At 42.2% G+C, this 27,258-nt stretch overlaps 1 protein-coding gene across 2 annotated transcripts in view; it reads right to left on the bottom strand.

Moving 5' to 3' along the window:
* The window catches only part of EGFR (epidermal growth factor receptor), a 383,921-nt gene that overhangs the window by 118,952 nt on the left and 237,711 nt on the right, over positions 1–27,258 (bottom strand). For both annotated transcript variants that reach the window (XM_029589569.1, XM_029589570.1), the window contains exons 2-5: positions 17,453–17,604; positions 8,624–8,810; positions 7,802–7,933; positions 3,381–3,446 (exon numbers count right to left, since the gene is read on the bottom strand). In XM_029589569.1, the coding sequence (XP_029445429.1) occupies positions 3,381–3,446; positions 7,802–7,933; positions 8,624–8,810; positions 17,453–17,604 (537 nt within the window). The remainder of the gene's footprint in view (positions 1–3,380; positions 3,447–7,801; positions 7,934–8,623; positions 8,811–17,452; positions 17,605–27,258) is intronic.

Genomic DNA, 27,258 nt, shown 5'->3' on the forward strand with positions numbered 1-27,258 from the left:
AAGGCCAGCAGTTACTCATTGCTTTTATCCCTCAGATACACAAAACAAGAGATATTCGGTACTGTAGACTTTCTGATATTCCATAAGAACACAGGAACATAAGAACATGCCATACTGGGTCAGACCAAGGTCCATTAAGCCCAGCATCCTGTTTCAGATGGTGCCGGCCCGGGCCACAAGCACCCAGCAGATCCCAAAAAGTAGATCTAATTCCTGTTACTCGCTGTCAGGAATAGCAACGGCTTCCTTTAGTTCTGCCTGGCTAATAATGTGTTACGGACTGTTCCTCCAGGACCTTGTACAAACCTCTATTAAACCCTGCCCTGTTAGTAGCCATGATTATGTCCTCTGACCACAGATTCCACAGCTGGATAAGGCGTGGTCCTGGTGGGAAATGGACGTTTCAGACCGTGAAGCCGAGATGCGCGCGTAAAATACTTATGCAAAGTGGCGCGCGCCGAGATCCCCTGCTGCGTAATTTTGTTTCTGCTATGGACGACGGGTAAGTTAAAAAATAATGAAAGCTATGCAGATCTGCCGGGTTTTAGGGGCCGGGGGTACCTGGAAGAAGTGAAGGCTGTTAAACTTGGGGGGGAGGGGGGTTAGAGGATTGCTCTCTTAACTTGGCGAACTGGGCATGAACGGGTAAAACTGGGAACAGTGTCAGGGCACGCGCCCCTTTTAAAATCCCCCGATGTACACGGGAGAAGTGGGATTTGCGTGCACATGCGCACGCCCACTTAAAATTGGGCACACGTGCGCACGGCCAGGCTATTTTAGAACATGTGCGCATAAACGCCCAATTTATTAAAAAAAAGCCGCGTCCCTGGCGTGCGCCCTCACGCTGGTTTGAAAGTTACCATCTTAGTGCATAAATTAACCAGAGCCCTGTAACAGACTCATATTGCAGGGCGAAAACAGCAGGGAGTCATTGTATCCTTTTTATGTAGTATTTACTTAGCAGCATGGGTTGTGTTCTGTCGTATACTCTCAGAAGCAATTGGTTTCATTTTAAGTTTAGTTCTCATGTTCTCTTTATGACCTCATATTTCCTGTCCCAAACAAACGGAGCTGAAACAATTTGCACTGCTGCACAAAAGTTAAAAATACTAAATCAGGCCCATGGGGGCAGAAGATTCACCGTCTTCTGTCAAGTTCTGATACCAGCTCCATAATCATAATTGCTGTCCTAAGCTTCAAAAAGATGTAAAAAAACAACAGCTGATGCCCAAGGCTTTTGTGAATGGGCTTCTTTATGTTCTGTTCTGCTCTTCTTGGCGTCATTGGACCCAGTGATGCTGCAGGGGGTGCTGGGGAGTACGAGACCTTTCCCAAATTCACCGCGCTTCATCTGCTCCCGGACACAGGATGGGAATTCCACAGCCATTCTAGTCCCTGCGGTCCCGCTACCGATAATTCTGCTCCTCGGACGATGAGGCAGAGGTGATGGCTCGGCCCCATGCCTTAAACGCACAGAGGGGGGTACAAATTAAAGCAGGTAGACCAGAAATTGAAGGATGTAAAACCCATGGAAGAGACCAGAGGGAGCATCGTTTACAAAAGTCATTTCTAAGGGTAAAACTGCTCTTTACCCATGGAAAATGGGCTTTTTAGAAACATGACCGCCTGACATGCGGGGTAAAAGTAGGCATGCATGTATGGTCTCCATTCAAGTATGTATATCCACCACACTTACGTCGGTAACAGGAGGAGGCGTTCCCAGGGCCAGGTCTGGGGAAGGGTTTGCACTGACACACGTACCACTTAAGTTTCAAAAGCATGCACATATTTTTTTCTTGGGAAAAAACTACCCGCCCAGCTTAGCGCATGTAAACTTGTGCCGGTATTATTTTCTGGAATAATCTGCTCAGGGAAAGTTCACATGCACTTTTCCTTTGAAAATGAGTGTAAAGTCTGTGAGGTAAAAAGTACCTGCAGACTTTGCACCAATGTGGGCAGATTTAAAATTAACACTGTTCACATTAAGGACTAGATGTGCTAGATGTTTCCCCCCATTTTGGACCCGTTTTACTAATGCTTTTGTCCCCATTCTGTGTCTATGGGCATAAAACTCAGAAAATCAGGTCCTTTGTGTCTAAGGCAAAACAATGCTTAGTACGTCAGGCCCTAAGTAAGTTAAAAAGAAATATCATCCAGTGAATGAGAAGTTTCAGTCCACAGAAAGATTCAACAGCCATATAACACCAAGTGCAATGATATCGTGTCTTAAGCCATTGGGAAGTGTCAAGTGGCCCATCTTAGTGGGAAAATATACCATTCTGGTACAATGTGAACTCCACTGCTACGGTCAGGATCCTATTGGAGTCTCTCTTCGTGTTTCTGCTAGGGAGGGAGTTGCAAACATGGAGTACAAAGAAACCCTTATGCTTATTTCTGCTGTTCCTACAGTGCAAGTGTACTGGGGAACCCAGAGCTTTATAGAAAAAAAAAAAAAAGATTATTCTACAGGGATCCATAATTTGTCCATTCTGTGTATTTCCACTGACCCTAGAGATAATCAGCTTTTCGTAGGAAGCATGTATTGTATGAATCAGCATGGTAAAAAAAAAAAAAAAAAGAGCCACGCCTGTGATGGATCTCCAGAATATACTATTTTTATTCTGCCTTTGTCTATAGCACTTTACAGGTTTTGACCACAATGGTTATTAGACAGGTCATTTTGCTAACCTCAGAGCGGTGAAAGACGGAGCCCTTCAAACAGGATTTATACCTGTGGAATTAGGCTACAGACAGATACTGGAAGAAATCTGCTGTACCCTGCCAGTTACTGGGCCAACTGAAGTGGGTCCTATTGACTTCAATGAAGCTGCAGGCAGCTGTCAATGTTTTATTTACTAAGACCTGGTTATTCCAGGCATCAGCCATTCTCTTAGTAAAGAAAGTATTTGATTACTATGAAGGATATCAGATCATGAAATAATTTATAAAGGGTGGTGGTAGTTGTATACAACCTGGGATATTTTAAAAGCTAACCTGAATGTATAACATAGAAACATGCCCATCCACTCAATTAATTTAGCATTATAATTCCCATCACTTCCTTAGAGATCCCCTGTATTTATCATATGTTTTCTAGAATTCATATACTGTTTTTCTTTCTACCACCTCCACTGGAAAGCCATTCCATGCATCCACCACCCTTTCCTTAAAGAAATATTTCAAGTCTCCCCCTTTCATCCTCATTGCATTATATATATAAAGAGAAAACAGATTACTAGATCCAGTAGCAAAGAATAGTCTTATTAGGATTTTGCATGCATATACAGGAAGAGAGCATCAGCACAGATACGACAAACTCTCCTAAAACAGAGCTCTCTATAACGCCATAGAAGTGCTTAATGGATAATTTGTTGACTTACATTTCTGGCAGTTTTCAGGACCTGGACCCCAGCAGGATGTGTTGCATGACTTGTCACACTTTGGACCTAGGATTAAAATACTAAATTAAACCAATGAAATGCTAATCAGAGTATAACAGAGCAGAAAGCAGTGACTAGCTGTTAAAAATCAATTGATATTCCATACATTTGGTATTCGCTATACAAATTATTATTATTCATAATACTACTACTAATAATAATTATAATCATGATAATATTCTTCATGTATAAACATGTACTCTATAATACCACAAATTAAGTGTAAATCATATTAGTGAACTTAATAGACAGGAAAGATCTGACAAGTCTGCACAAGTTTTCTGCTGCAGCTTAGATATAAGATGTAAGAGACACTTTCACGGTGAAGTATTATGATAATTAAGTGCATCTCAGCTGCCTCAGGGAAACAGACAATATAGAGAGTGCTTAACACAGAAAGCACATTAAAGTTACTATAAGAAAAATGACTGGGGGCATCTTTATGAACAATAGAAAATAAATGATGGCAAAATAGTTTCTCTTTATTTTATTTTTTTGGTATCTGTTTTACTCATACTTGATATCATTCCTGACAATTCAAAGAACTTCATATCAAATAATACTAAAATCTAGCTTCATACCAAAGCATAATACAATAAAAAGCAATAACAAATGAAAAATCATTTAAAGAAAACATAATAAAACTTTAGTTTTAAACAATAAAATTCAATGTCTTCAATTAAAGTAGCTTATCAAACACTCATTACCCAAGTATGAACGTCATGGTAAAGGCCTTAGAAAATTACTAAGCTTTTAGGCATTTCCTAAATGTCCAATAGAAACCCTCAGAGAATTCCATAGAACAGGCCCTACAGCACTGAATGCTGACCTGGTGTAGACACTAGCCTCCCCTGAGTAATGAGGAGAACCTCTGGCAGATCTTTGGGAGATATGTAAAAATTCTTAGCTGGATGATAGTGAATTAGTAAATCCTCCTAGATTTGCAGATCTCATATTGTTCAAACATTTCTATAGTGGGGTCATGATCTTAAACTTGCTGTTTAAAAGTCACAGTCTTCTCCATATGGATTGTAGTAATTGTTAATACAGAGAATTACAATAGTCTAATCTACTCATCAGTAAGATATGTGTCACCATTTCAAAATCAGGCTCAGAGAAAAGTAGATGCAATTTTCTAATCAACCAGAAGGCCATAAAAGAATTTCCACCATGGAAATTTGGGAATTTAAAAGCGCTTAGCATTTAAAATGACTCCCAGATTATGAACAGCCTCACTAGCTTGTAAAGTCACAACCCTAAATGACGGGCAAACTTTCCACATAGACATCAGAGATTTTGGGGGATTAACAAAAAGAATATGCAATGTTAACCAATTTGATAACTCGGCCAAGCAGGTGTTCATAGTTTTTATTGGGGACTCCTCATCTTCACCCACAAAATCATAGAGATGGATATAAGCATTCAACTACAAGTTCATAAGAACAGACAGTAAAGGGGACGGATAAGTATGAAATAACAAGGAGGGTAATAAAACCCCAGAGGGATCAGAGAACAAGAGAATAGACAATTTATCTCCCATTTAACCCAGAAGGAGAGTTGTAATAAACAAAAAGACCTTAGCCAACAATTCAGAGTTCCTAAAACTCCAATGAAATGAAGTTGTCGTAATAGCAGGTCATGGTTCAGATAGGTCGAGATACTAGGCGAGTGTCTCTGCCCTCATCCACTTGCATTTGTACATCATTGGACAGGACCAACAAAGTTGACTGTCCTGTGACCTTACTGAAATCTGGATTGCTGAGGTTGCAGGACCTGTTGTCTTTTTTTTTTTTTTAAAGGAAATCTATCATTGGTGAAAAAAATGCCTTTTCCAAGATCTTCCCCAAAAAACCTAAATTGGAAATCAGCAGGTATTGTGATGCTTGTGAAACATCAAATCCATTTTTCTTTAATATAGAAATGATTATAGCCCTCTTTAAATTAGCATGGAATCGTCATCTATTATGACAGGTGTTGACCATATTCAATAATAAAGGGAAAAGATGTGAGCCATTTCGAACAAGATTAGATGGAATGGAATTCAGGCTGTAAAAATCACATTCCGAGGCTGAACAACTTTTTCTAAGCCAAGATTAAGGATCAAAAACTACTCCACCCCACCGGGGCCTAAAGCTAAATTGTCAGACCTATCGATCTGGGATGAAAACCTCCTGAAGGGCAATGAAAAATATTCCTTAAATAGAGAGCAGGACCCAGCAGGCCTTGAGCCCCTGTCTGAACAAGGGAGGAATGTCTACCTTCCAGCTGTCTAGCTGGTGACCAAGTATAAGAAAAACATCATCTAATGCTGGAGTGCTCAAACTAGTCCTCAGGTCTCCCCCAGCCAGCCAGCCAGTCGGATTTTCAGCATATCCCTAATGAATATGCACAAGAAATATTTGCATACACAGGATGTAGTACATGCAAATAAATATTCATGAAAGATATCCTAAAAACTTGACTGGCTGGGGGGGGGGGGGAGGGAGGGAGGGGAGGGACTCAAGGCCCAGTTTAAGCTCCACTGATTAAATGATAAGTCATCTGGCCCAGGAGATTCTAGGTCCTTACCCTGTTGGAATACCAGTGAATCAGGAATAGCCAAAACATTAGTCTTGTAATGCTTTGCAAAAACTTCATATGAGATACCATCGGATCAAATCCCTGGGAACTTGGAATTTCCACCAGACGAGAACTTAAGTTAACTGAATCAATTTATATGAATGAATGAATGAATGAATGAATGCCTACCAAACTTAATTGTTTGGAAACATATTGCCACTTGGCCTTTTTTCCATCTCTGCCTGATAAATATGTATGAATTCCTTACATCTAATCAAGGATTCCTCTGAATTACAACTTCACCATTTTTGTTCACAAGTCTACCCCTTAAGAATGAAAAGGTCGTCAAGAAACTGTGGAGAAAATTGATACCATGTGTAGAGACTTTCTAGGTCTCCACTAGATGGCCCTAATCTAAGCCCTGAGATGAGAGATTTAGAAGAGGGGCATACTATTCTGAACAGCACCTCCTCTGAGGCTTTCAGGAGTGGTGAGCTCCTACGTGTATAAAGGAGGAGGATAGAAAGTATAGGGAGTAGTGTGGCATTTTTGGTTGAAGTTTGAAGGGGGAAGTAGTTTTTTTCTTGTACAGGCCCCATAGCCTATCATTTTGAGAGAGAGAAAGAGAAGTTTTATTTGCCCAGTGTACTCCTTGCCTGGAAGAGTCTACCTCAGGTTTTTGGATTGAAGTGAACTGTCTTATGAAGTCATTTTTGGGATTTGTTGGTTCCTTTTGTGTATCCCTGGTGCTGGCCAGAGGTGGGAACAGGTCCTGCCTTGGGAGGGTAGAGAAGACCTGCTGTGCGCTCCTCTCACATCCAGTGGAGGGACAGTGGTGACTCGTCACAAGAGAGAGTTTTGAGAAGATTTTGGTTTGGTCCTTTCCCTTGAGTTGGGGGGAAAAAGTTGGGCTTAATAATGCCAGCTGCTGGCCAAATTGTTCAGTCAGGGCCTGCACCGATCTCCAGGTTTTCTGCTACCCTGCAGTGATGGCTTGTATTACTCACTCCATGCTAGCCTACTGGCTCTGGTAACAACAAAAGTTTTCTTGAGGGGCTCCACCCTTTTCTGGAACACCCAGGCAACAACTTTCCTTCTCCTTGCAGGCAGAGCTATTCTCCTTAGCCTGCTGTAAATCAAACTCTCAGCTGCTGCTGCAGAGATGCCCAACAAAGGATTTTTACAATGTGAACAGGACGCAGACCCTGACAGACAGAAGTCTAAAGGGTGTGGGTGGCGATCTGAGGGGGGTAGTGGGAGTTATATTTTGTTGATGGAAGGAGAGGGAGGGATTGCAGGTACTAGTGGGCTCCCCCACAGTCTTTTATGAAGCTGGACTGGAGAGTGGATCATGGGGGTTCCCTCCCTCCAATCCTGTGATTCTTTGGAAGCTGGACAGAAGGAAGGATCGCAGGGCACTGTTGGCACCCCCTCCCTTACATCCAGTTTTTCACTTTGAGTGGGAGCGATGAGGATTATGGACGGGGGCGGGCCCTACATTTGTGTTTCATCAAAAAGAGTGGGAGATGACTTAGCTAAGTTTTGGGTGCCTCGGCTGATTTTAAGATGAAAATGAACTTACCTTAGCAAAATTTTGCATGTAGGCATTCTTTGAATATTGACCTTATTGCGATTTGAGAAAAGTATTATACTCTAAACAATTCCATTACAGTTAGTCACTGAAAATGCAACTTGCATATGCCATACAGTAATGAGGCTGAATATCCCTGGATGAGAGAGAAGTATACAATAGTTGTGATGACCTAAGAGTCAGAATGCTGTAACAATTCATGAATACTTACATTTTGAAGGACTTCTATTATCCAACGATGTTTCATTTAATGCGCTGGGCATGATAACATCATCCCACTGGATTGTGTTCAAGTAGCAAAGTTTTGGGTTCCTGACAATTTGAATTGTCCCTGAAAGAATTTCTGCAACACACAAAAAAGAGGATCAAGGGGACTTGGAGGTCCATATTCAGCCACTGACCAGCTAGAAAAGTCAGCTGGATAAATGCATCCATCTAACGTAGCCGGGATATTCAGCACGCAGCAAGGGCATGCTGCTGAATATACCTGTCTAACTTTAAGATAGCCGGGTAAGTTTATCCAGCAGACTTTAGGACTGCTCTTCAGCCGAAAATCAGCATTAACTGGCGGACTTAGCTAGATAATAGCACCTCACCCTGGAACACCCCCTAAAATCCCCACACAAAGACAGATATATTTTTAGTCAGGTAACAAGTCATCCCACGATGTCAGGGGTGGCCAGACCGGCTGGATTTTTAAATCCCAGCATTTGTCCAGCTAGCTGCCAAACTTTGCTGGATAAACGCGTTGAATATGGACCTCAGTCTTTTTTTCAGCTAAGCATACTTTACAAACCATTTAGCAAGAATGCAACAGTGAAGTGTAGTAGGTTTATCAACTGTGTTGTCTTCAAATTTGTCCTGCATACTTAAGCTTTACATTACCGATACTATAGTATTTGTTGGGCCATGCAGCCATATTTAAAGGCCCTGGTTGTGATATTAACAAGAGACATTTACATATGAATTACTAATTTTTTTTTCCAGAAAATTTTTTTATTTTTGAAATGATATAATATGTGTTCCCTCTCACCTGTTAAATTCCTCATGTTCAGCTCTTCCAGGCCTTCTTTTGAATCAGGATCCCTATTACTTACAACCACCAGCGCAAACTTGTCCTCATAGAGCGTGTTTCCTCGGATGATTCTGAGATTTTCCAGAGATATTTTTTGCACTCTATTAAGAGCTATCAGCACATAGCCGCTAACCTCCTGTATGGTCTAAGAAAAACCAAACATAAGATACAAGATGGAATTTCTCTGACATTTTCATAGTTTCACTTTATTTGTAAGAAAAATGGGAAGAAAAGCTTGAATGACCCATGCAAGTTTGGTTTTCAAAATAACCAAAATTATTTGGTTTAAGTTGAAAATCACGAGGCCCATATGATTGCTTCTTCTGATTGCTCAACAACTTCTGACGTTTTCCAATCCAGGAGAAGATGAAACGTGTGCATGCTAACACATTAAGAGTGGGCAATATTCAAACAGCAAACTGCTCTGAAAATTGGCCTTATAATGTAATTAAATGAGAGCAGGGCACAAGCTAAATAAAAGCATCTGATAACATAGTAATAGACTTAAAAGTTAAAAGCACACAAACACACTAAGGGCCTGATTTTAAAAAGCATTTGCACACTTAAAATTGTTTTACATGTTTACATGCACTTTACTCGAATGGGCTTTTGAAAATTGCTAAAATATACGCCATTGAATTATTTATAGGATTTACCCATGCAACTGCACTTTACTAGAGTAAATGACTTTTAAAAATTGCTAAGAACGTATGCTACATTTACGCATGTAGTTCTTTTGAAAATCCACTTATAACTGTTAACATTGCAGCTTCTTTTTGTTTTAGGTTTTTTTGTCCAGTAGCTTCCACCTAATCCTTTGGGCATCTAGCTCAATGGAAATTAACTTCTATTAATGCGCCTGCATTCACAACTACCTAACATTTTCTCTATTTTAGGGCATCCTTTCAATTCAGATGAGGCACTGCGGCGCAATCGTCAACTGGGTGTCATGCACCATGGCTCCCTCTGGAACACTGTACTCATGGACCCCCTAAATCTAGCGTAGGTGTTACACAAGGACTGGAACACCCTCCCATCTCCCATCCCCCCGGGGCCGTAAACCCCGCCTCTGCAGTATCCCCAGCCTGGGTCTCTTCCACATTGTACACTGTAACGTCATGTTCCGAACTGAAGGCCAAATGGATAGCTATGCATCTAATAAAATGCTAGTGCATGACTACTAGAGACAGTTCTGGAAGAGAACTAAGAAAAGAAATACTATGACTACAAAAACAACATTGAGAAAAATAAAAACGTTATAATTGTTATACAGATGACATCGTGAAAAATAATCAAAGTTCTCACTGAAAAGTAACACAGACTCATGCACTGAAAATAATCTGAGAAACCATGCCTTCACATGCGAATGTTAGAAAAGTCCAACACCATGTCTAAAAATCTGGATCCGTATGAATTAGGCATAGTACTCATGTTGGTGGAGGGGTGTAAAATGAAGCTGGGGAGTGTGATATATGGAGAGTGGATAAGGCTATATTTATTACCTCTGAAATATTAGCAGGCTCAAGGAAATGAAATATTCTTTTTTGATCATATTCTCTGTAAATTCTTAATATAGCTTTACGCTGTTTTGTTTTTACAATTACAGAAAAGGGTCGGAAAGGAATGGAGAATAAAACTTAGGATATCATAATGCCTCTGTTTAGATCTATGGTGCAACCACAGCTTGAATGCTGTGTGCAGTTCTGGTTGTCCCATCTCAAAAACAATATGGCAAAACTAGAAGACTTTAATAGGTTAGGGCTGGTCAGCTTGGGGAAGAGACAACTGAGAGGAAATATGATACAGGTTTATAAAATCATGAGTGATGAAGAACAAGCTAATAATGAACAGTTATTTACCTTTTCAGATAATACTAGGACTAGAGGACAATCCATGGAACTAACAGACAGCAGATTTAAAACAAATTTAAGAAAGCATTGTTTTTCAGCCAGCCCAAAATCAAGCTGTGGAAGATATGGTCAAGGTTTATGGGGAGATTTTAAAAGGCCGGCGCGTGCAAATCCTGGGAGATATGCACATGGCCAGGCCGCTCGTTTGCCGAGCGCATTTTCAGAGTGGCCCGGCCAGGCACCTATTTCCTGGTATGTGCTGAAGTGCCGGGCCTTTAAAAAAAAGGGTGGATTAAACTCTTTCCCACCCCCCCTAAAAAAAATGGTTCTCTGGCAACCCTGCCTGGCCTTCCCAGACCTGCTCCGTGGAGTGGGGTAAGTTCCAAAACAACAAAAAAAATGAATTTAGTTAGGGTGGGTTTAGGGGTCGGGGAGGAGAGGAGAGGAGAGGGGAAAAGGAGGAAGATTAAGTAGGGGGGATTGGGAACTAGGGATGGCCTGATTGCGTCACCACGCATTTTTTAAATAAAATACTCCCCCCTTGTGCACTGAGGTCCCGCAATGTATCGATTTTATAACATCCATGCGTCTCCGCGCACGGATGTTATAAAATTGGCGTGTCCATGTGCACGCACCTTTAAAAATGTACCCCTAACAGCATAGCTCGCTTTAAAAAAAAGGTTTTTAACAAATTTCTGGAGGGCAGGTCCACTGACAATTATTAGCCAGGCAAATGTGAAGATTGCTTATATTCAGACGTAAAAAAGGTGGCAATGGGGAATAGATTTTCTCATTAAGATTTGGGAGGTACTTCTGAGTGACCTGGACTGGCCACTGTTGGAGATAGGATAATGCGCCATTGGTCTGACCCAGCATGGTAATTCTTATGTTCTAATGTTGGTGTGGGGCATTGTAGGGGCTACAGCACTTTCTATTATGCAGATGATGTGCTACAAGATAATAGGGATATGCAGTCACAAAATTTTCAGTTCGGTTTACTTTTTCATTTCAGGGTTTATTTTTTTTTTTCCCCCCCGATTTGATTTATTTAATTTTTTTTTTTTTTCAGTTTGGTTCATGCGCCAAACCAAAGAAAAACAATAAACAAGAAAAAAAATCCGAACTGCTAAACTCTTCCCCACCCCTCCTCAAAAAAATAGTTCTCTGGCAACCCTGGCTGGCCTTCCCAGACCAAAATTGGGCCCTGGGCTGGAAGTGGCACCAAGGCTTGGCCCAGATCTGGGTCTGAGTCCTTCACAAGTGCTGGGGTCCGGGAGTACCCCCCAGGACCCCTCTTACCCCTTCCTTCAACAGCAAGTCACCACTATAATTATGGATCACCCTAAGATTATTTTTGTTTTGCCTGTATGTAAAATCTTATCAAATGTCAATTGTAGTTATCGAAGACAAATAGTTCTTCAGTTCAGGATCCATTTCTCTTGGAGAAGTACAATTGACATTTGCGAAGGTTTTATATACAATCAAAACTTTAAAAAAAACCCAAAAACCTTTGACCTATGATTATAGTAGTGACTTGAGAGAGAGAGTCAGCAATTCAATGTATGAGTGTACCTCTTAAAATGTATTTATAACCAAGGTCTTGTACATTAGTATTTAGAAGTGGATTTGTGTTTAATTCATGGTAGAATTCCTTCCATCAAGTAGTTCTATATTTAAGTAGTGACAAAGAAAACAGACATTTAGGGAGCAATTTTCAAAAAGATTTCCATGTTTAAAACTAGGCTTTACACATGTAAATGCGCTTTACCTATATAAGTAGGTTTCTGAAAATCACTACAATATATACAGGGCTGGGGTAAGGGTATTAAGCGCCCTAGACAAACCTTCTGCCTTATGTCTGTCCCACCCCCCCCCCCCCCTTTGCGCTGCCCCTCGGTCTTGGCACTGACTCCTACTTCATTTGTGCCCGCTGCGTATATGTTTCTCAGGACCGCGGGCAGGATGGGCACTGCTTGCGGCTCACCAAATCTCTACTCCTCTTTGCTGTGAGCGGGATAGGCTCTGCTTTCAGCCCCACTTGGCTGCCCTTTGGTGCCCCTAATGATCGGCGCCCAAGACGACTGCCTAGTTCGCCTAATAGGACGTGCCGGTCCTGAATACCTGCCATTGAATTGTCCATAGGTTTTACACACATAAGTGCACTTTAAGGGGGTAATTTTCTAAATGATTTACACATTTAAATGTAACTACTATTGTAACAATTTTCAAAATCCATTTACACATGTAAGGCGCACTTACATGGGTAAATACTATGGACAATTCAATGACATATACTGTACCAATTTTCAAAAGCCTACTTACATGGGTAAAGTGCATTTACACTTGTAAAGCCCAGTTTTAAGCATGTAAATGCTCTTGAAAATCAAGCTCTAAGGGCCTCATTTTCCAATATTGCATTGGTATCGCATGCAATACCAAAAAGGGGTGTACCTTATGCTAATAAGCATGTGTATCGCAAATTGTGATATCAGTTATGCAAAAGGCTGTTATTGCAAGTTGCACTATTAGCCCAATTTGGGCTACATTGCCAGTATATATTGTGGTTCACGATGTTTCCGGACAGCCTGTTTCAGTATGCTGCAGGCTAGGGGGGAGAGAGAGAGAGAGAGCGAGAGAGAGACTTGCTATAGTGCCTCCTCCCTAGACAGGTATTTGTATCTCTATGGGAGGCCCACCTAGTAACTCGAGGTGGGGATTAGGTATGAGTGTAGGGGGTTGGGGGCCACTTTCACATTCAACGTGAGATGTACGAACAGAACAGTGGTCTCTTGTGAAGATTTGCTGGCCTTCGGAGTGAGGAAACTCACTCCAAGATGAGAAGAAGGCCAGCAAATCTTCACAAGAGACCACTGTTCTGTTCGTACATCTCACGTTGAATGTGAAAGTGGCCCCCAACCCCCTACACTCATACCTAATCCCCACCTCGAGTTACTAGGTGGGCCTCCCATAGGGATACAAATACCTGTCTAGGGAGGAGGCACTATAGCAAGTCTCTCTCTCTCTCTCTCTCTCTCTCATACTGATACAGGCTGTCTGGAAACATCGTGAACCGCGATAAACCTTTACCGGCCTCTAGCGCACAACGTAACACAAATGAAAGAGGTGTAGTTATTGGTCATGTTAGGAGCCGCGCTAACACTGCGGCTGTTTCGCGGCACACGATAAATCCTCCCTACTTGACATTTGCTCCGCCCCCTGAGTACAAAATTAAAAATTTGCATTCGCAAATCGCGTTAACGGCTGTTAGCGCGATTTGTGGAATTATGACCCCCTAAGTGTGTATATGGGCTCTTGGAAATCGCTACAATAGGATGTTACAATTACATGTCTAATCCCTTTGCAAATTACCTCCACTAAGTGTAATTTTCAAAACCATTTAGACACATAAAATATGGGTTAATGCACATAAATAACTTACTATAAAATTGCCCAGGGGTCATGCACATAAAAGTATGTGCATAATCTGATTGTGCATATGCTCACAAAAGAGGCATTCCAAGGATGGAGATGGAGTGGAGTTTGGATCTGCATGCATAATTTTGATTTTAAAAAATGCATGCACCTGAATTCACATGCACAGTTTCCGCATTGCAAAGAGCAGGTGTTAACTTTGTGTGGGTGAGTCTGCGCATGTTATTTTACATCATTTTCAAAGCAAACTTATTTGCATGAGTTCACATTGAGAACTGGTGTAATTTAAGTGTGCAGTTGCTGCATACATTGTCCATGATGTTACAAAATTACCATCGAGGGTAATTTTCAAAAACATTTTCATGGGTACAACAGTGGGGGTGGAAATGGGAAGGAGTATGCATTTACAAGCATACTTTTGGAATTTTCAATAGCATGCGGATAATGTTTAAAAGGATTTATGCACGTGAAAGTAGCATGTATCATAGCAATTTTCAAAAAGCCCATTTTCGCACGTAAAACCCAGTTTTAAGCGTGAAAATCCTGCAGATCACCCCATATGCTTGGACATTTTCATGGGAACTTTGTGCATATGTTTCAGCAGATGGAACTGCAGTTGAATGTGGTGGGATAATTTTCAAAGTGGACTTGTGTATGTAAGTCCGCATGGAAAACTGAAATCTAGGCACGTGTTTGCAGGCTAAGTTATGCGTGATGTTGCAAAATGATCCCCTTGCATCATTTCCCTAAAGAATACACAAAAGGTGTATCAATATGTTTAGCAGGTAGCCGAATGCATCAAAATATATCAACTACTCAAAAGTACAATCAGAAGTAGTTCAGCAAATTAACAATCTCGCCCCACAATGGCTTCGACATCTACAATATTGTATCTGTGTCAAGAGAAATCTTTGCTTATCATATTTTGGTATTACTAACAATGTTCATTTGATTTTCTTTCAAGATGATTCTCCCTCTTCTGTTGTGGCTCCTAGCTCTTGGACTGGCACATGCTCCTCCATACTGTGCTGTATAGAACAATCAATATTTACCAGCCTAGGAGGATGTACTGGGAAGTGAAGTTTCATAACTGTAGAACAAAGAGCTGCATTGTTTGTGAAGGGACTGGTCCTCTCAGATGTGCACTGCTGCCGATAAGGGAGTGAAGGCAAGGCAAAGTATGCATTGGGGGAGAAGAGGATTTTTTTTGGGGGTGGGGTTGCTTCCTAATTTAGATGCCTTTTCTGACCTCTGCAGAACATTTTCTAGCATGTCGACATCGATATAAAAGTCTTTTTCTAACCACATTTTCAATTTTCGGTAAGGAACCACGGGTTCCTTTCCAGTTGTCTTGTCTTTCCCAGAGGAAAGGGAACTTTGGTCGAAATTCTTTGACCAACTTGATAGATATCAAGGTAAATCCAAGAAAGTTCAAGGCTGTAATAGCCTGGAGAGAATACGAAGGTCAAGGGAGGCCCTTGCATGTGTCAAGATTTGGTTATGTAACTGTTTTCAACAGACTTAACCAGAAGAAAATGGTACTATTTGTCGGTGTGTCTTTATTCATCAGTGAAGTAATTTCTTTTTCTGGAACAACACTTTCTGTGTGGTTGGTGGTTATGTATGGATTATATTCAGGTGCAATAACACTTAAGGGCCCTGAAGCATCACCTCCTCTCTGTTGAAGGCAGCTCCTCAAAGTGCCCCCCCCCCCCCATATCCTGTGAGCAATTGGAAGGTGGGTTACGTCTATTTCTAATTTTCTTTCCTTTACCCCTATTGATTCCTGTGGAGCTGTGTCACATAAGTGGTGCTGATTATATTTAAGTGGGACAGGTACGGATATTTGTATCTTCTTGCCCTTACATCAGCCTGATATCATTGTGTAAAAATGGCCCGGGTGCTTCCTTTGCCCAATTCCAGATGTTAGTAATGGTCATAAAGGGACCTTCATTTTCAGCTTTTATTTTGGTTTTTCCTGAGATTTTCAGTTATAACAAAAAAAAATAAATCACTGCAAAAATGACTTTTCCACTGATTTTTCACCGGTGTGTTATAACAAAGTCTTTTTCACGCTGATTTGTTTTTTGTTATAACATTGAGATTTGCATGAAAAATAAAATAAACACTGAAAACCAAGCTCGTTACATATATTGTTAATGACGTTGATAATGCATTATATAATTTGGAGCAGAATAGGGATGTGAATCGTTTTAGGACGATTAAAATTATCGTCCGATAATTTTAATATCGTCTTAAACCATTATGGAACACAATACAATAGAGATTCTAACGATTTATCGTTATAAATCGTTAGAATCGTGAGCCGGCACACTAAAACCCCCTAAAACCCACCCCCGACCCTTTAAATTAAATCCCCCCCCCCCCCGAACCCCCCCCCCCCAAATGAGTTAAATAACCTGCGGGTCCAGCGGTGGTCCGGAACGGCAGCGGTCCGGAACAGGCTCCTGCTCCTGAATCTTGTTGTCTTCAGCCGGCGCCATTTTCCAAAATGGCGCCGAAAAATGGCGGCGGCCATAGACGAACACGATTGGACGGCAGGAGGTCCTTCTGGACCCCCGCTGGACTTTTGGCAAGTCTCGTGGGGGTCAGGAGGCCCCCCACAAGCTGGCCAAAAGTTCCTGGAGGTCCAGCGGGGGTCAGGGAGCGATTTCCCGCCGCGAATCGTTTTCGTACGGAAAATGGCGCCGGCAGGAGATCGACTGCAGGAGGTCGTTCAGCGAGGCGCCGGAACCCTCGCTGAACGACCTCCTGCAGTCGATCTCCTGCCGGCGCCATTTTCCGTACGAAAACGATTCGTGGCGGGAAATCGCTCCCTGACCCCCGCTGGACCTCCAGGAACTTTTGGCCAGCTTGTGGGGGGCCTCCTGACCCCCACGAGACTTGCCAAAAGTCCAGCGGGGGTCCGGAAGGACCTCCTGCCGTCCAATCGTGTTCGTCTATGGCCGCCGCCATTTTTCGGCGCCATTTTGGAAAATGGCGCCGGCTGAAGACAACAAGATTCAGGAGCAGGAGCCCGTTCCGGACCGCTGCCGTTCCGGACCGCCGCTGGACCCGCAGGTTATTTAACTCATTTGGGGGGGTTCGGGAGGGTGGGGGATTTAATTTAAAGGGTCGGGGGTGGGTTTTAGGGGGTTTTAATGTGCCGGTTTTGCGATTTTTAGATTTTTAGATTTTTCACGATTTTTCATGATATTTTACCCCCCCAAACGGCAACAATACGATTCCCTCCCCCTCCCAGCCGAAATCGATCGTTAAGACGATCGAGGACACGATTCACATCCCTAGAGCAGAAGTCAGCCTTAAAAATATTTTGGTATTGCCAAAGTACAAAGGGTCTTTGAGCCATTCTATTTTAACCCAGGATGGGACCATTATTGACAATATCTTTCTGCTGGAAATTTTTTTAAGCCCCAGATTAGAGTGACTTGCTCTCATTGCCCATCTGATTCCCTTTTTAGCTGTCTACTAGAATTGCATTTACCTTTAGGAAGGAGAGATCATAATTGCGCGGAAAGTGTGTGATCTCCAGGTTTCCAAGCACCACCTCGCAGTTGTTGAAAACTCTCTGAAGGCTGTTGAAATGATCATCCATAGTCGCCATCTGTGTTAGCTTATTGCTCGCACCCTGGCAAACTAAAGTGAAAAAACAACAACAACAAAACATCAACTAAATAAACAGACAAACAAACTAATAAATAAAATGAATCCAGCAGGATTAAAAGTCATCAAAAATTCTTAGGATGTTTTCAGACTCCAGACATCCCCTCCCCCCTCCCCTCCCCCTTCCATCTTGTGGAGCTCTCTTAGCGCTGAGGGTTCAAGGTGTTATGCTCCTTTTAATGCAAGAAAAGAAAAAAAAAACGGTAGGTACAACAAGTTCTAAGCAAAGGAATTCCTTGCTAAATGACCACGAATACACATTTAACATATTCAACATGAAGTAACATTGAAAAAAAGAAACACCCCAGAGATTCTTCAGCTGAAGATGTATTTCTCTAAACTGTAGAACACGTCGGCCTGACCTACTATATGCAAATAGATTTATTGCAAAAAGAAAATAAGATGATTTTAGCCTGCTTTACCTACTTATAAATATTCACCAAAGGAAGGAACAGATATTTTTTTGCTATTGGTGTGCGCTGTGTGTAGTCTGACACACAAACACACTACAAAGATTGTCGATCAGAAATACTAGGAGCCAGGGATATATCCCAAGGAGAAGTCATGGAAGACCCGGAAACAGATTATGTAGTATGCAGTCACTGAGGCAAACTTACACAGCTGTAAAAGAATCTACATGTCAAACAGCAACAGATCAATGCTGGAGGTTCCCACAAAACTACAGGGCCCTGTGTATTCAGACTGAAGTCAGCAAAAGAGGAAGCAGATGCAGGTAAGAAATGCTGCTCTCCTACCAGCGGGAGAGAGGGGGGAGAAAGAGGATCATGCAAAAGGGATGCAGGAAATCTATCATGCCAGGAAGGAGGCGCGGGGGAAGAGAGGATGGCATCAGGAGGGGTGAGGGGACTATTAGGGAGAGGTGAGGAGTGACCAACTCCAGTCCTCAAGAGCCACAAACAGGCCAGGTTTTCAGGATATCCACAATGAATATGCATGAGATAGATTTGCATACAATGGAGGCAGTGCATGTAAATCTTTCTCATGGGTATTCATTATTGAAATACTGAAAACCAGACCTGTTTGAGGCTCTTGAGGACCAGAGGTGGCCATCCCTGTATCAGGAGGATTATTAGAGTCATGATCATGCCCAAGGTAAGGGGGGAAAAAGATCCCAGCTGGGTCCAGTCAAAGTGCAGGGCCTGGGGTGGTGGATCAGCTTCACCCTACCAGCAGGAAAGGCCCTGGATCTGAGGCACTTCCAAACAGAATTGGGACCCCGGCCCTGTGTACCAGTGCCTAGCAATGCCCTGTGTTGACTCATCTTTTTGTAGTTTCTCTAAATACATGGCTTCATGTTCTGCCCAACTGTAATTATCATATCAAAATCATATAAAATAGGACATTTCTTTGGTAGAGTCTATCAAGGGCCCAGGTTTGAAGAGCATGTACACTAAAGCCAAAACGCTAAGAACTAGTAAAACAGAGCAGGAAGCTAATAAACCACAACCCCCCCTATTTTGTAAAAGAATCATTGGGGTTATGTCTAAAATAATCCCTCTAGGGCAACATGTATTAGTTCTGCCAGGTTGGCATATTTGAATGTATGCACCTCACGGTCTTCTATTTATAGAAAAAATGGATTATAAAAAAAAAAAAAGTATGCAAATATAGTTATGTCCTGGGGTGAGAACTATTTGCTCGCAATGGAAATTGCACCAGTTATACGAGGTATATACAGGCAGCTGAAACCTGGCTTGGATGATCAAATAGTAATGTGGTGACTTCTAAATGCAAATTTGGCTGCTTTTTGATACAGTGCTACAAAAACCAACAAGAAAAGCTTAAATAAGGTTAAAACAATGCTCTCCCAATCCAGGTCTTATGGACTATACAGTCAAGGATAATGGTGAAAGCCAGTTAATACTGAATGCTGCTGAAAGTTTTAATAACATTATAATACTTAAAATATCTAATCAATATGGTACTATACAATATATCAAAACTGGGGATTGTTGTCCTATTTACACAACTGTTTTTCATGCAGTATCAGCTCCATCCTTTTCCTTACAAATGCTACGCAGTTAACACAATGATCAATGAACAGAAGCATCAGAACACATTTCTGGCGTTGGCTGTGACCCTCAGCAAAATCCTGGATGGCGTCCAAATCATCACAGACATTTTAGCCGTAAACGAATATCACTAGGATCCTATATGAATGACCTGAAGATACCTTTCAAATTCATTCCTCACTCTACAGTTCAGTATTAAATCACTGAATAAGAACATACCACCAAATGTAGAGACTCTCACAGCCCCTCGCATACTACTACTCATGGGACGGATTATGCGAGTGTATCACTCCGTGGAGTAGCATTTGTTGGAAGGAAAATGCAGCGTTTGTCTGGCCTGCTCTCTGGGAAGAGTGGTAGAGGATGGAGGGTTTGTCTTTCTGCTTCAGTTCGGAGAAGAAAAGGGATACCTGTCCTGGGACCCAGAGAGCAATAATTGGTGTACAATTTGTGGAGGAGTAAAGAGAGAGTTCAATCAAAGGTGCTCTGTCAAACCCAAAGGAGAGGATACGTATCCTTATGAACTGCACAACGTACAGGTGCAAGGGAAGTTTGCAATGGCAATGGCAAGTTTCATTTTTGTTATAAGAAAGTTCTCGGCGACAAGGGAGGCTGAAGAGATCCAATGAATTTGTGTTTTTGACTGTTTTGTGTATGTGCTGGACCGTAATTTTTAAACTATTTTCTTGTTATTGCAACTACTTTTTCTCATTTTGCTTCAGTTAACTCCAATGAATTGAAACCACACGTTTATATCTGGGGATGTTTCGGATGTTGATTGTATCCCGATTCCTCAAGAGCCTGGGACACTGGCTCCTCCCTGACCAAAGACCCCTGGGGTGGTGCTGAGTGTTTCCCAAAAGCCCTTTGCTGAAGGAAGGACCCTAAAAAAAAAAAGGAGTTACACAAATAAGAGAGATGTGCATCCGTTTGAAACAAATGGGTAAAACATGACGAATGAGGCCATTAGTGTTTCACTCATGGTCCCCAGAAACAAAATTTAGGGCACCCAGAAAAATAACAAACATTGTTTTGTTTCCCATTATAGTCTATGGGCAAAGTAAAACTGCAGGTGCCAGCCAGCAGGTTTTTTTTGCTATCAGCATAGCAACCAACCAGTGATGTCACGGTTTCCCAGTCTTTCTGGAGCCAAGGTGGGAAAATGCAGGGAAAAAGACAGAAAGGAGGAACAACCGGTCTATAGCTGGCACCTATAATCAAGTGATGCTGACTTCCTCCCACTGAAAGATTTGAGCATATGAAAACACCATTTTAAGATCACTTCGGTGTTGTATTTCAAAAGGGAAGGCTATGATTTCTGAAGTTCTGTCTGAGTGACAGGAAAAGCTTTTCCCAAGAGAAAATAAGGATAGAGAAGAAGTTGGGCAAAGGAAGGCTTTGTTTTTATCTTCATTCCTGTGTGAAAGACAGAGGCTCAGGGACTATAAGCTAAGTTTCCCATCTTCTGGATGGTTTGATTAGTTTCATGCCCTACACAGATGCAGGTCTCAGGTCCAATGGAAGATCACTACAGGCCTTCTCCCGAGATCTTCTCTGGATGTTCTCATGGTGCTTTGTGGTTTTCATGCCACTCTTTGAGCTGCTTTCACCCTTGGGGTTTTTCCTGACACCTTTGCTGCTTTGCTTGGGGTTTTTCCTGACACCTTTGCTGCTTTGTTTCTCCTTCATGATGCCTTGGGCTGTTCTTGTCACTCTTGGTGCAGCTTTGCCCCTCTTATGCTGTCTTGAACATAAGATATGCCATACTGGGTCAGACCAAGGGTCAATCAGGCCCAGAATCCTGTGTCCAACAGTGGCCAATTCAGGCCATAAGAACCTGGCAGGTACCCAAACATTAAATAGATCTCAAGCTACTATTCCTTATTGATTAATAACAGTTTATAGACTTCTCATCTAGGAACTTATCCAAACCTTTATTAAACCCTGTTACACTAACTGACATAACGACATCCTCTGGCAATGAATTCCAGAGTTAACTATGCATTGAGTGAAAAAGAATTTTCTCCAATTTGTTTTAAATGAGCAATTTGCTAACTTCATGGAGTGCACCCTAGTCTTTCTATTATCCGAGAGAGTAAATATCAGATTCACATTAACCTGATCAAGTCATTTCATGATTTTGTAAGCCTCTATGATATCCCCTCCAGACGTCTCTTCTCCAAGCTGAACAACCCTAACCTCTTTAGCCTTTCTTCATAGGGGAGCATTTCCATGCCCTTTATCATTTTGGTCACCCTTCTGTGCACTTTCTCCAGTGCAACTCTATCTTTTTTGGGATGCAGCATTCAAAATTGCACACAGTATTCAAGGGGCGGTCTCATCATGGAGAGATACAGAGGCATTATGACATCAACCATTTTATTTGCCATTCCCTTCCTAACAGTCTGTTTGCTTTTTTGACTGTCACATCACACTGATACGACGATTTCAATGTAATACTGTTACGACTGTCACTGCCCGACGTCTCCACTCTGCCCTCCTTACCTCTCTGGTGACTCCTCCTGCGGTTGACGGACGTTTGGCTGTTGCGGCATCTGCCTGCCGTCATCTCCGGTGTCTCCGGACCATCTTGGGCGCTGCCTCCCGCCATGCTGTTCAGCTGCCTTAGGGCGCGCGCGCTGCATAGCCCTGTTTCAAGTACCTTCAGTGGCGCGAACCTCAGGGACGTCCCCCTGTGATGATGTCATGCATCCAGGATACAAAAGGCCTACGCGATTGCTAGCTAATCGAGTTAGCAAAGGTTTCTGAACGGATGGGATTCACTCTCCGTACCTTGCAACTCTGCCTCCTTTGGACCTACTCTATTTGGGGTACCCGCTCCTCGGGGGCCTCTCTCTCTTTCTTATCTTTCAGGTCGCAGTCTGGAACCGGTACTCACTCCTCGAAGGCCCATGTTCCTGGACTCGCTACTTGGACTCCACTTCTGCCAGGAAGACACCGCTGCCTATAACATCTGTGAGTTAAAACCTCTATCTCTCAGAGTTATTCCCTGGAACCAGGTACTCGCTCCTCGAGGGCCTGCCTTTACTCCAGCTCCTGTGCTCCTCACTGAGAGACCACTGCGTGAACGAGGCTCTATTCCTGAACCCTATTATCTATTATCAACCTATTATCTATTATCAACGAGGCTCTATTCCTGAACTCTGCATAACCTGCTACTACTCACAATATCAGTTCTCTCCATTACAGCACAGCCATTGTGGGATCGCTGTTCCAGAGCCTGAGGGACTACAAGCCCAACAGGGCTACTTTCCAGCTCACTACTGCCACTTCTGCTGGTTCACCAATCCTGTATAATAAAAGAACTAGTGTGTGTGTGTCTCTTACGCTGAGCCTGACCTGTGGCCCCTCACGGGACTTCCCCCCATGGGCGTGGTCATCTGCCACAGGTCCAGGGATCCACCCAAAACCCTTACAAATAATAACAAATACCAACTTTGATTCCCAGATCTTTTTCCTGATTGGTAACTCCTAAAATGGAACCTACATCCAATGTAGCTATACAGCACGAGTTATTTTTGCCTATATGCATCATTTTGCATTTGTCCACGTTAAATTTCATCTGCCATTTGGAAGCCCAATCTTTCAGTCTGACAAGGTCTTCCTGCAATTTATCACAATCTGCTTCAGATTTAACTACTCTGCATAATTTTGTGTCATCCACAAATATGATCACTTCACTCGTCATACCCCTATCCAGATCATTTATAAATATATTAAAAAGCACCAGTCCAAGAACAGATCCCTGAGTCACTCCACCGTTTACCTTTTTCCATTGTGAAAACAGACCATTTAATCTTACTCTCTGTTTCCTGTCTTTTTACCAGTTTGCAAGCCACAAAATGACATCGCCTCCTATCCCATGACTTTTTAGGTTTCTTAGAAGCCTCTCATGAGGAACTTTGTCAAATACCTTCTGAAAATCCAAATTCACCACATCTACCAGTTCACCTTTGCCCACATATTTATTCATCCCTTCAAGAAATGTAGGAGATTTGTGAGGCAAGACTTCCATTGGGTAAATCCATGCTGGCTGTGTCCCATCAAACCATGTCTATCTAAATGTTTTGTGATTTTATTCTTTATAAAAGTTTCTACAATTTTTCCAGGTATTGAAGTCAGTTTTACTGGTCTATAGTTTTCCAGATCACCCCTGGAGCCCTTTTTAAATATTGGGGTTACACTGGCCACCTTCCAGTCTTCGGCTACAATGGATGATTTTAATGATAGGTTACAAATTAATTGCAATAGATCTGAAACTTCAGTTTTGAGTTCTTTCAGAACCCTTGATGTATACCTTCTAGTCCAGGTGGATTTACTACTCTTCAGCTTGTAAGTCTGGACTACTACATCTTACAGGTTCACTATGAATTGGTTCAACTCATCTGAATTGTCACCCTTGAAAACCATCTCCGGAATGGGTATGTGCCCAACATCCTCTTCAGTAAATACCGAAGCAAAGAATTTGTTTAGTCTTTCCACGATGGCCTTATCTTCCCTAAGGGCCTCTTTAACCCCTCGATCATATAACAGTCCAACCAACTCCCTTGCAGGGGTTATATGGCACTGTTGTTGGTGTCTTTTGCCCCAAGGTAGTAATTGCCGCTCCTTGCAGGCTACCCCCAAGCTTTTTTATTTATTCCCATCCTCTAGCCTTTAGGGATTCACAGTGTTTATCCCATGCTCCTTTGAAATCCTTCACAGTTTTAGTCTTCACCACTTCCTCTGGAAGGGTATTCCAGGCATCCACCACTCTCTCCGTGAAGAAATATTTCCTGATATTGGTTCTAAGTCTTCCTCCCTGGAGTTTCAAATCGTGACCCCTAGTTCTACTAAATTGTTTCCAATGGAAAAGGTTTGTTGATGACCATGGATCATTAAAACCTTTCAAGTATTTGAAGGTCTGTATCATATCACCCCTACTCCTCCTCTCCTCCAGGGTATACATATTTAGGTTCTTCAACCTCACCTTATAAGTCATTCGAGGGAAACCACTCACCATTTTGGTTGCCCTTCTCCTCCCATCCGCTTCCATCCTGTCTTTGTCTCCTTTGAGATAGTCTCCAAACTGAGCACAGTACTCCAGGTGAGGCCTCACCAAGGACCTGTACAAGGGGATTATCACTTCCCTTTTCTTACTAGATATTCCACTCTTTATGCAGTCTAACATTCGTCTGGCTTTGGCTATCGCCATGTCAGATTGCTTTGTCTACTTCAGGTCATTAGACACTATCACCCCAAGGTCTCTCTCCTGCTCCATGCACATCAGCCCTTTACCCCCCAACACATACAGTTCTTTCAGATTACCACACCCCAGATGCATGACTCTGCACTTCTTGGCATTGAATCCCAGCTGCCATATCTTTGACCACTCTTCCAGATTCCTTAACTCCCGTCTCATTTTCTCTACTCCTTCTGGTGTGTCCACTCTGTTGCAGATCTTAGTATCATCTGCAAATAGACAAATTTTACCTTCTATCCCTTCCGCAATGTCACTTACAAAGATGTTGAACAAAACCGGTCCCAACACCAATCCATGTGGCACTCCACTTAACACCATTCTCTCTTCAGAGTAGGTTCAATTTACCATCACCTGTTGTCTTCTATCCGTCAACCAGTTTGTAATCCATGCCATCACCTTGGAGCTGAATCCCAAGCTTTTCATTTTGTTCATAAGTCTTCTATGTGGGACTGTGTCAAATGTTTTACTAAAATCCAAGTAAATTACATAGAGCACTCTTCCCTGATCCAGTTCTCTAGTCACCCAATCAAAGAAATCAATTAGATTCATCTGACAGGACCTTCCCCTGGTGAATCCATGCTGCTTCTGATCGAACAACCCACCGGACTGTAGCTAGTTCACTATCCTTTACTTCAGCAGAGTCTCCATTAATTTTCCCACCACTGAGGTGATGCTAACCAGCCTATAGTTTCCATCCTCTTCTCTGCTCCCACTCTTGTGAAGTAGGACCACCACCGCTCTTCTCCAGTCACTAGGCACTACACCCTTTTCCAGAGATCTATTGAACAGGTAACATAGTAGACCCGCCAGCACATCTCTGAGTTCCCTCAGAATTCTGGGATGAACCTCATCAGGCCCCATGGCTTTGTCCACTTTCGGTTTTCTTAGCTCTTCCCATACATTCTCTTCCGTAAATGGAGTTTCGTCTACTCCACCCCCTTCTACAGTCTTGATAACAAGTGATGGTCCTTCTCCAGCGTCTTCCTTAGTCAACACTGAACTGAAATATTCGTTTAATATTTCTGCTATTTCTTCATCTCTCTCCACACATTGATCCTTATCCCCTTTCAATTTCACTATAGCACTATGGACCTTTCTCCTTTCTCTAATGTATCTCTGATGTATCTCCTCCCTGAAATCCCATAACACACTCACCACTTATCCAACTAACTACTTAGCCAGATATGTACTTAGCGGCTAAGTAGCAGCTGTTGCCTGATATTCAGCTGATACCAATTAGTCGGATAAGTCCCTACTTATTCAGCTAAGTAGTGCTGAATATCGGGCCCTATTTTTTTTTCAGATGAAATGAACCAAACAAATTTTGGTGACCAGAAAATGAACAAACCAAAATGAAATGTTTGCCACTGCACATTCCTAACATATAAACAGCAGGTCTTACTAACGATGAAAGCAATTTTCTGTTCTACTCTGCTGAGAGAATGAAAAGTAAACAGACAGAAAACAGGGAACGTTTAGTTCTGTGATCTTTTGACTACCAATGAATGCCGATCAAGTATCTTTTAGTGTTGCATAAAAATGAAGCCCTTTTAGAAAGAGGAAAATCCCACAAACTAAGAAGCTGATCAGCCTTAACATATGCAACTAAAAGATCTAAAAAACAGAAGCTATTATGGAAACTTTGCTGAGGGTAGCGATGATCATAATTACTTAAATTAATTTAACGAATAATATCATTGAAGGAATTTTTTGGCAATCTGGCCATGGTGGGAGTTGTTGAGGATGCTGAACCCTGGAGTACATTACTATTTCATATTATGTTTGAGAAAAATAGAGTATTGTGATTTGGCAGCAACATTATGTAACCATCAAAATTCTTTAATGCACACATTGGAAGTAAACTAATATTTTGGCAACCTTAATAACACTGAATTACGGCCAACCCAGTGGCTTTGTGGCAGCGCTGTTTCTCTGGTTTGATTTCCGGATGAGGTCTTCTGCATCCTGGGTCAGCTGAAGACAAGGGTGCATCAGAGGTAGCATTCACAATCCCTGCTGGTGGTGGTGGGAGAGGGGAGAGAGGAGTCATGGTCTTTATTAAGGGTGTCACCTTTTTGAAGCCATGATATGGGGTTCTGAAAGGTATCCTGGTGCACAGATCCCAGCCTCAGGACCATTGTTACGATGACCAGACTAGGAACAGTGGGAGATGGAGTCTATTAAAAATGGAGAAAAATCCCTGGGCAGTTGTGAATAAAGGCTCATGGAGCCAGAATCCCAGTACAGGTTCCTAGAAAGGAGGGTCTACTGGGTCAACAAGCCCCCAAACCAAAGCAAATACTTGATGACATCACTGCAGTCTTACTGTAA

This window comes from Rhinatrema bivittatum, chromosome 2 (assembly GCF_901001135.1).
Source record: "Rhinatrema bivittatum chromosome 2, aRhiBiv1.1, whole genome shotgun sequence".
NCBI lineage: Eukaryota > Metazoa > Chordata > Amphibia > Gymnophiona > Rhinatrematidae > Rhinatrema > Rhinatrema bivittatum.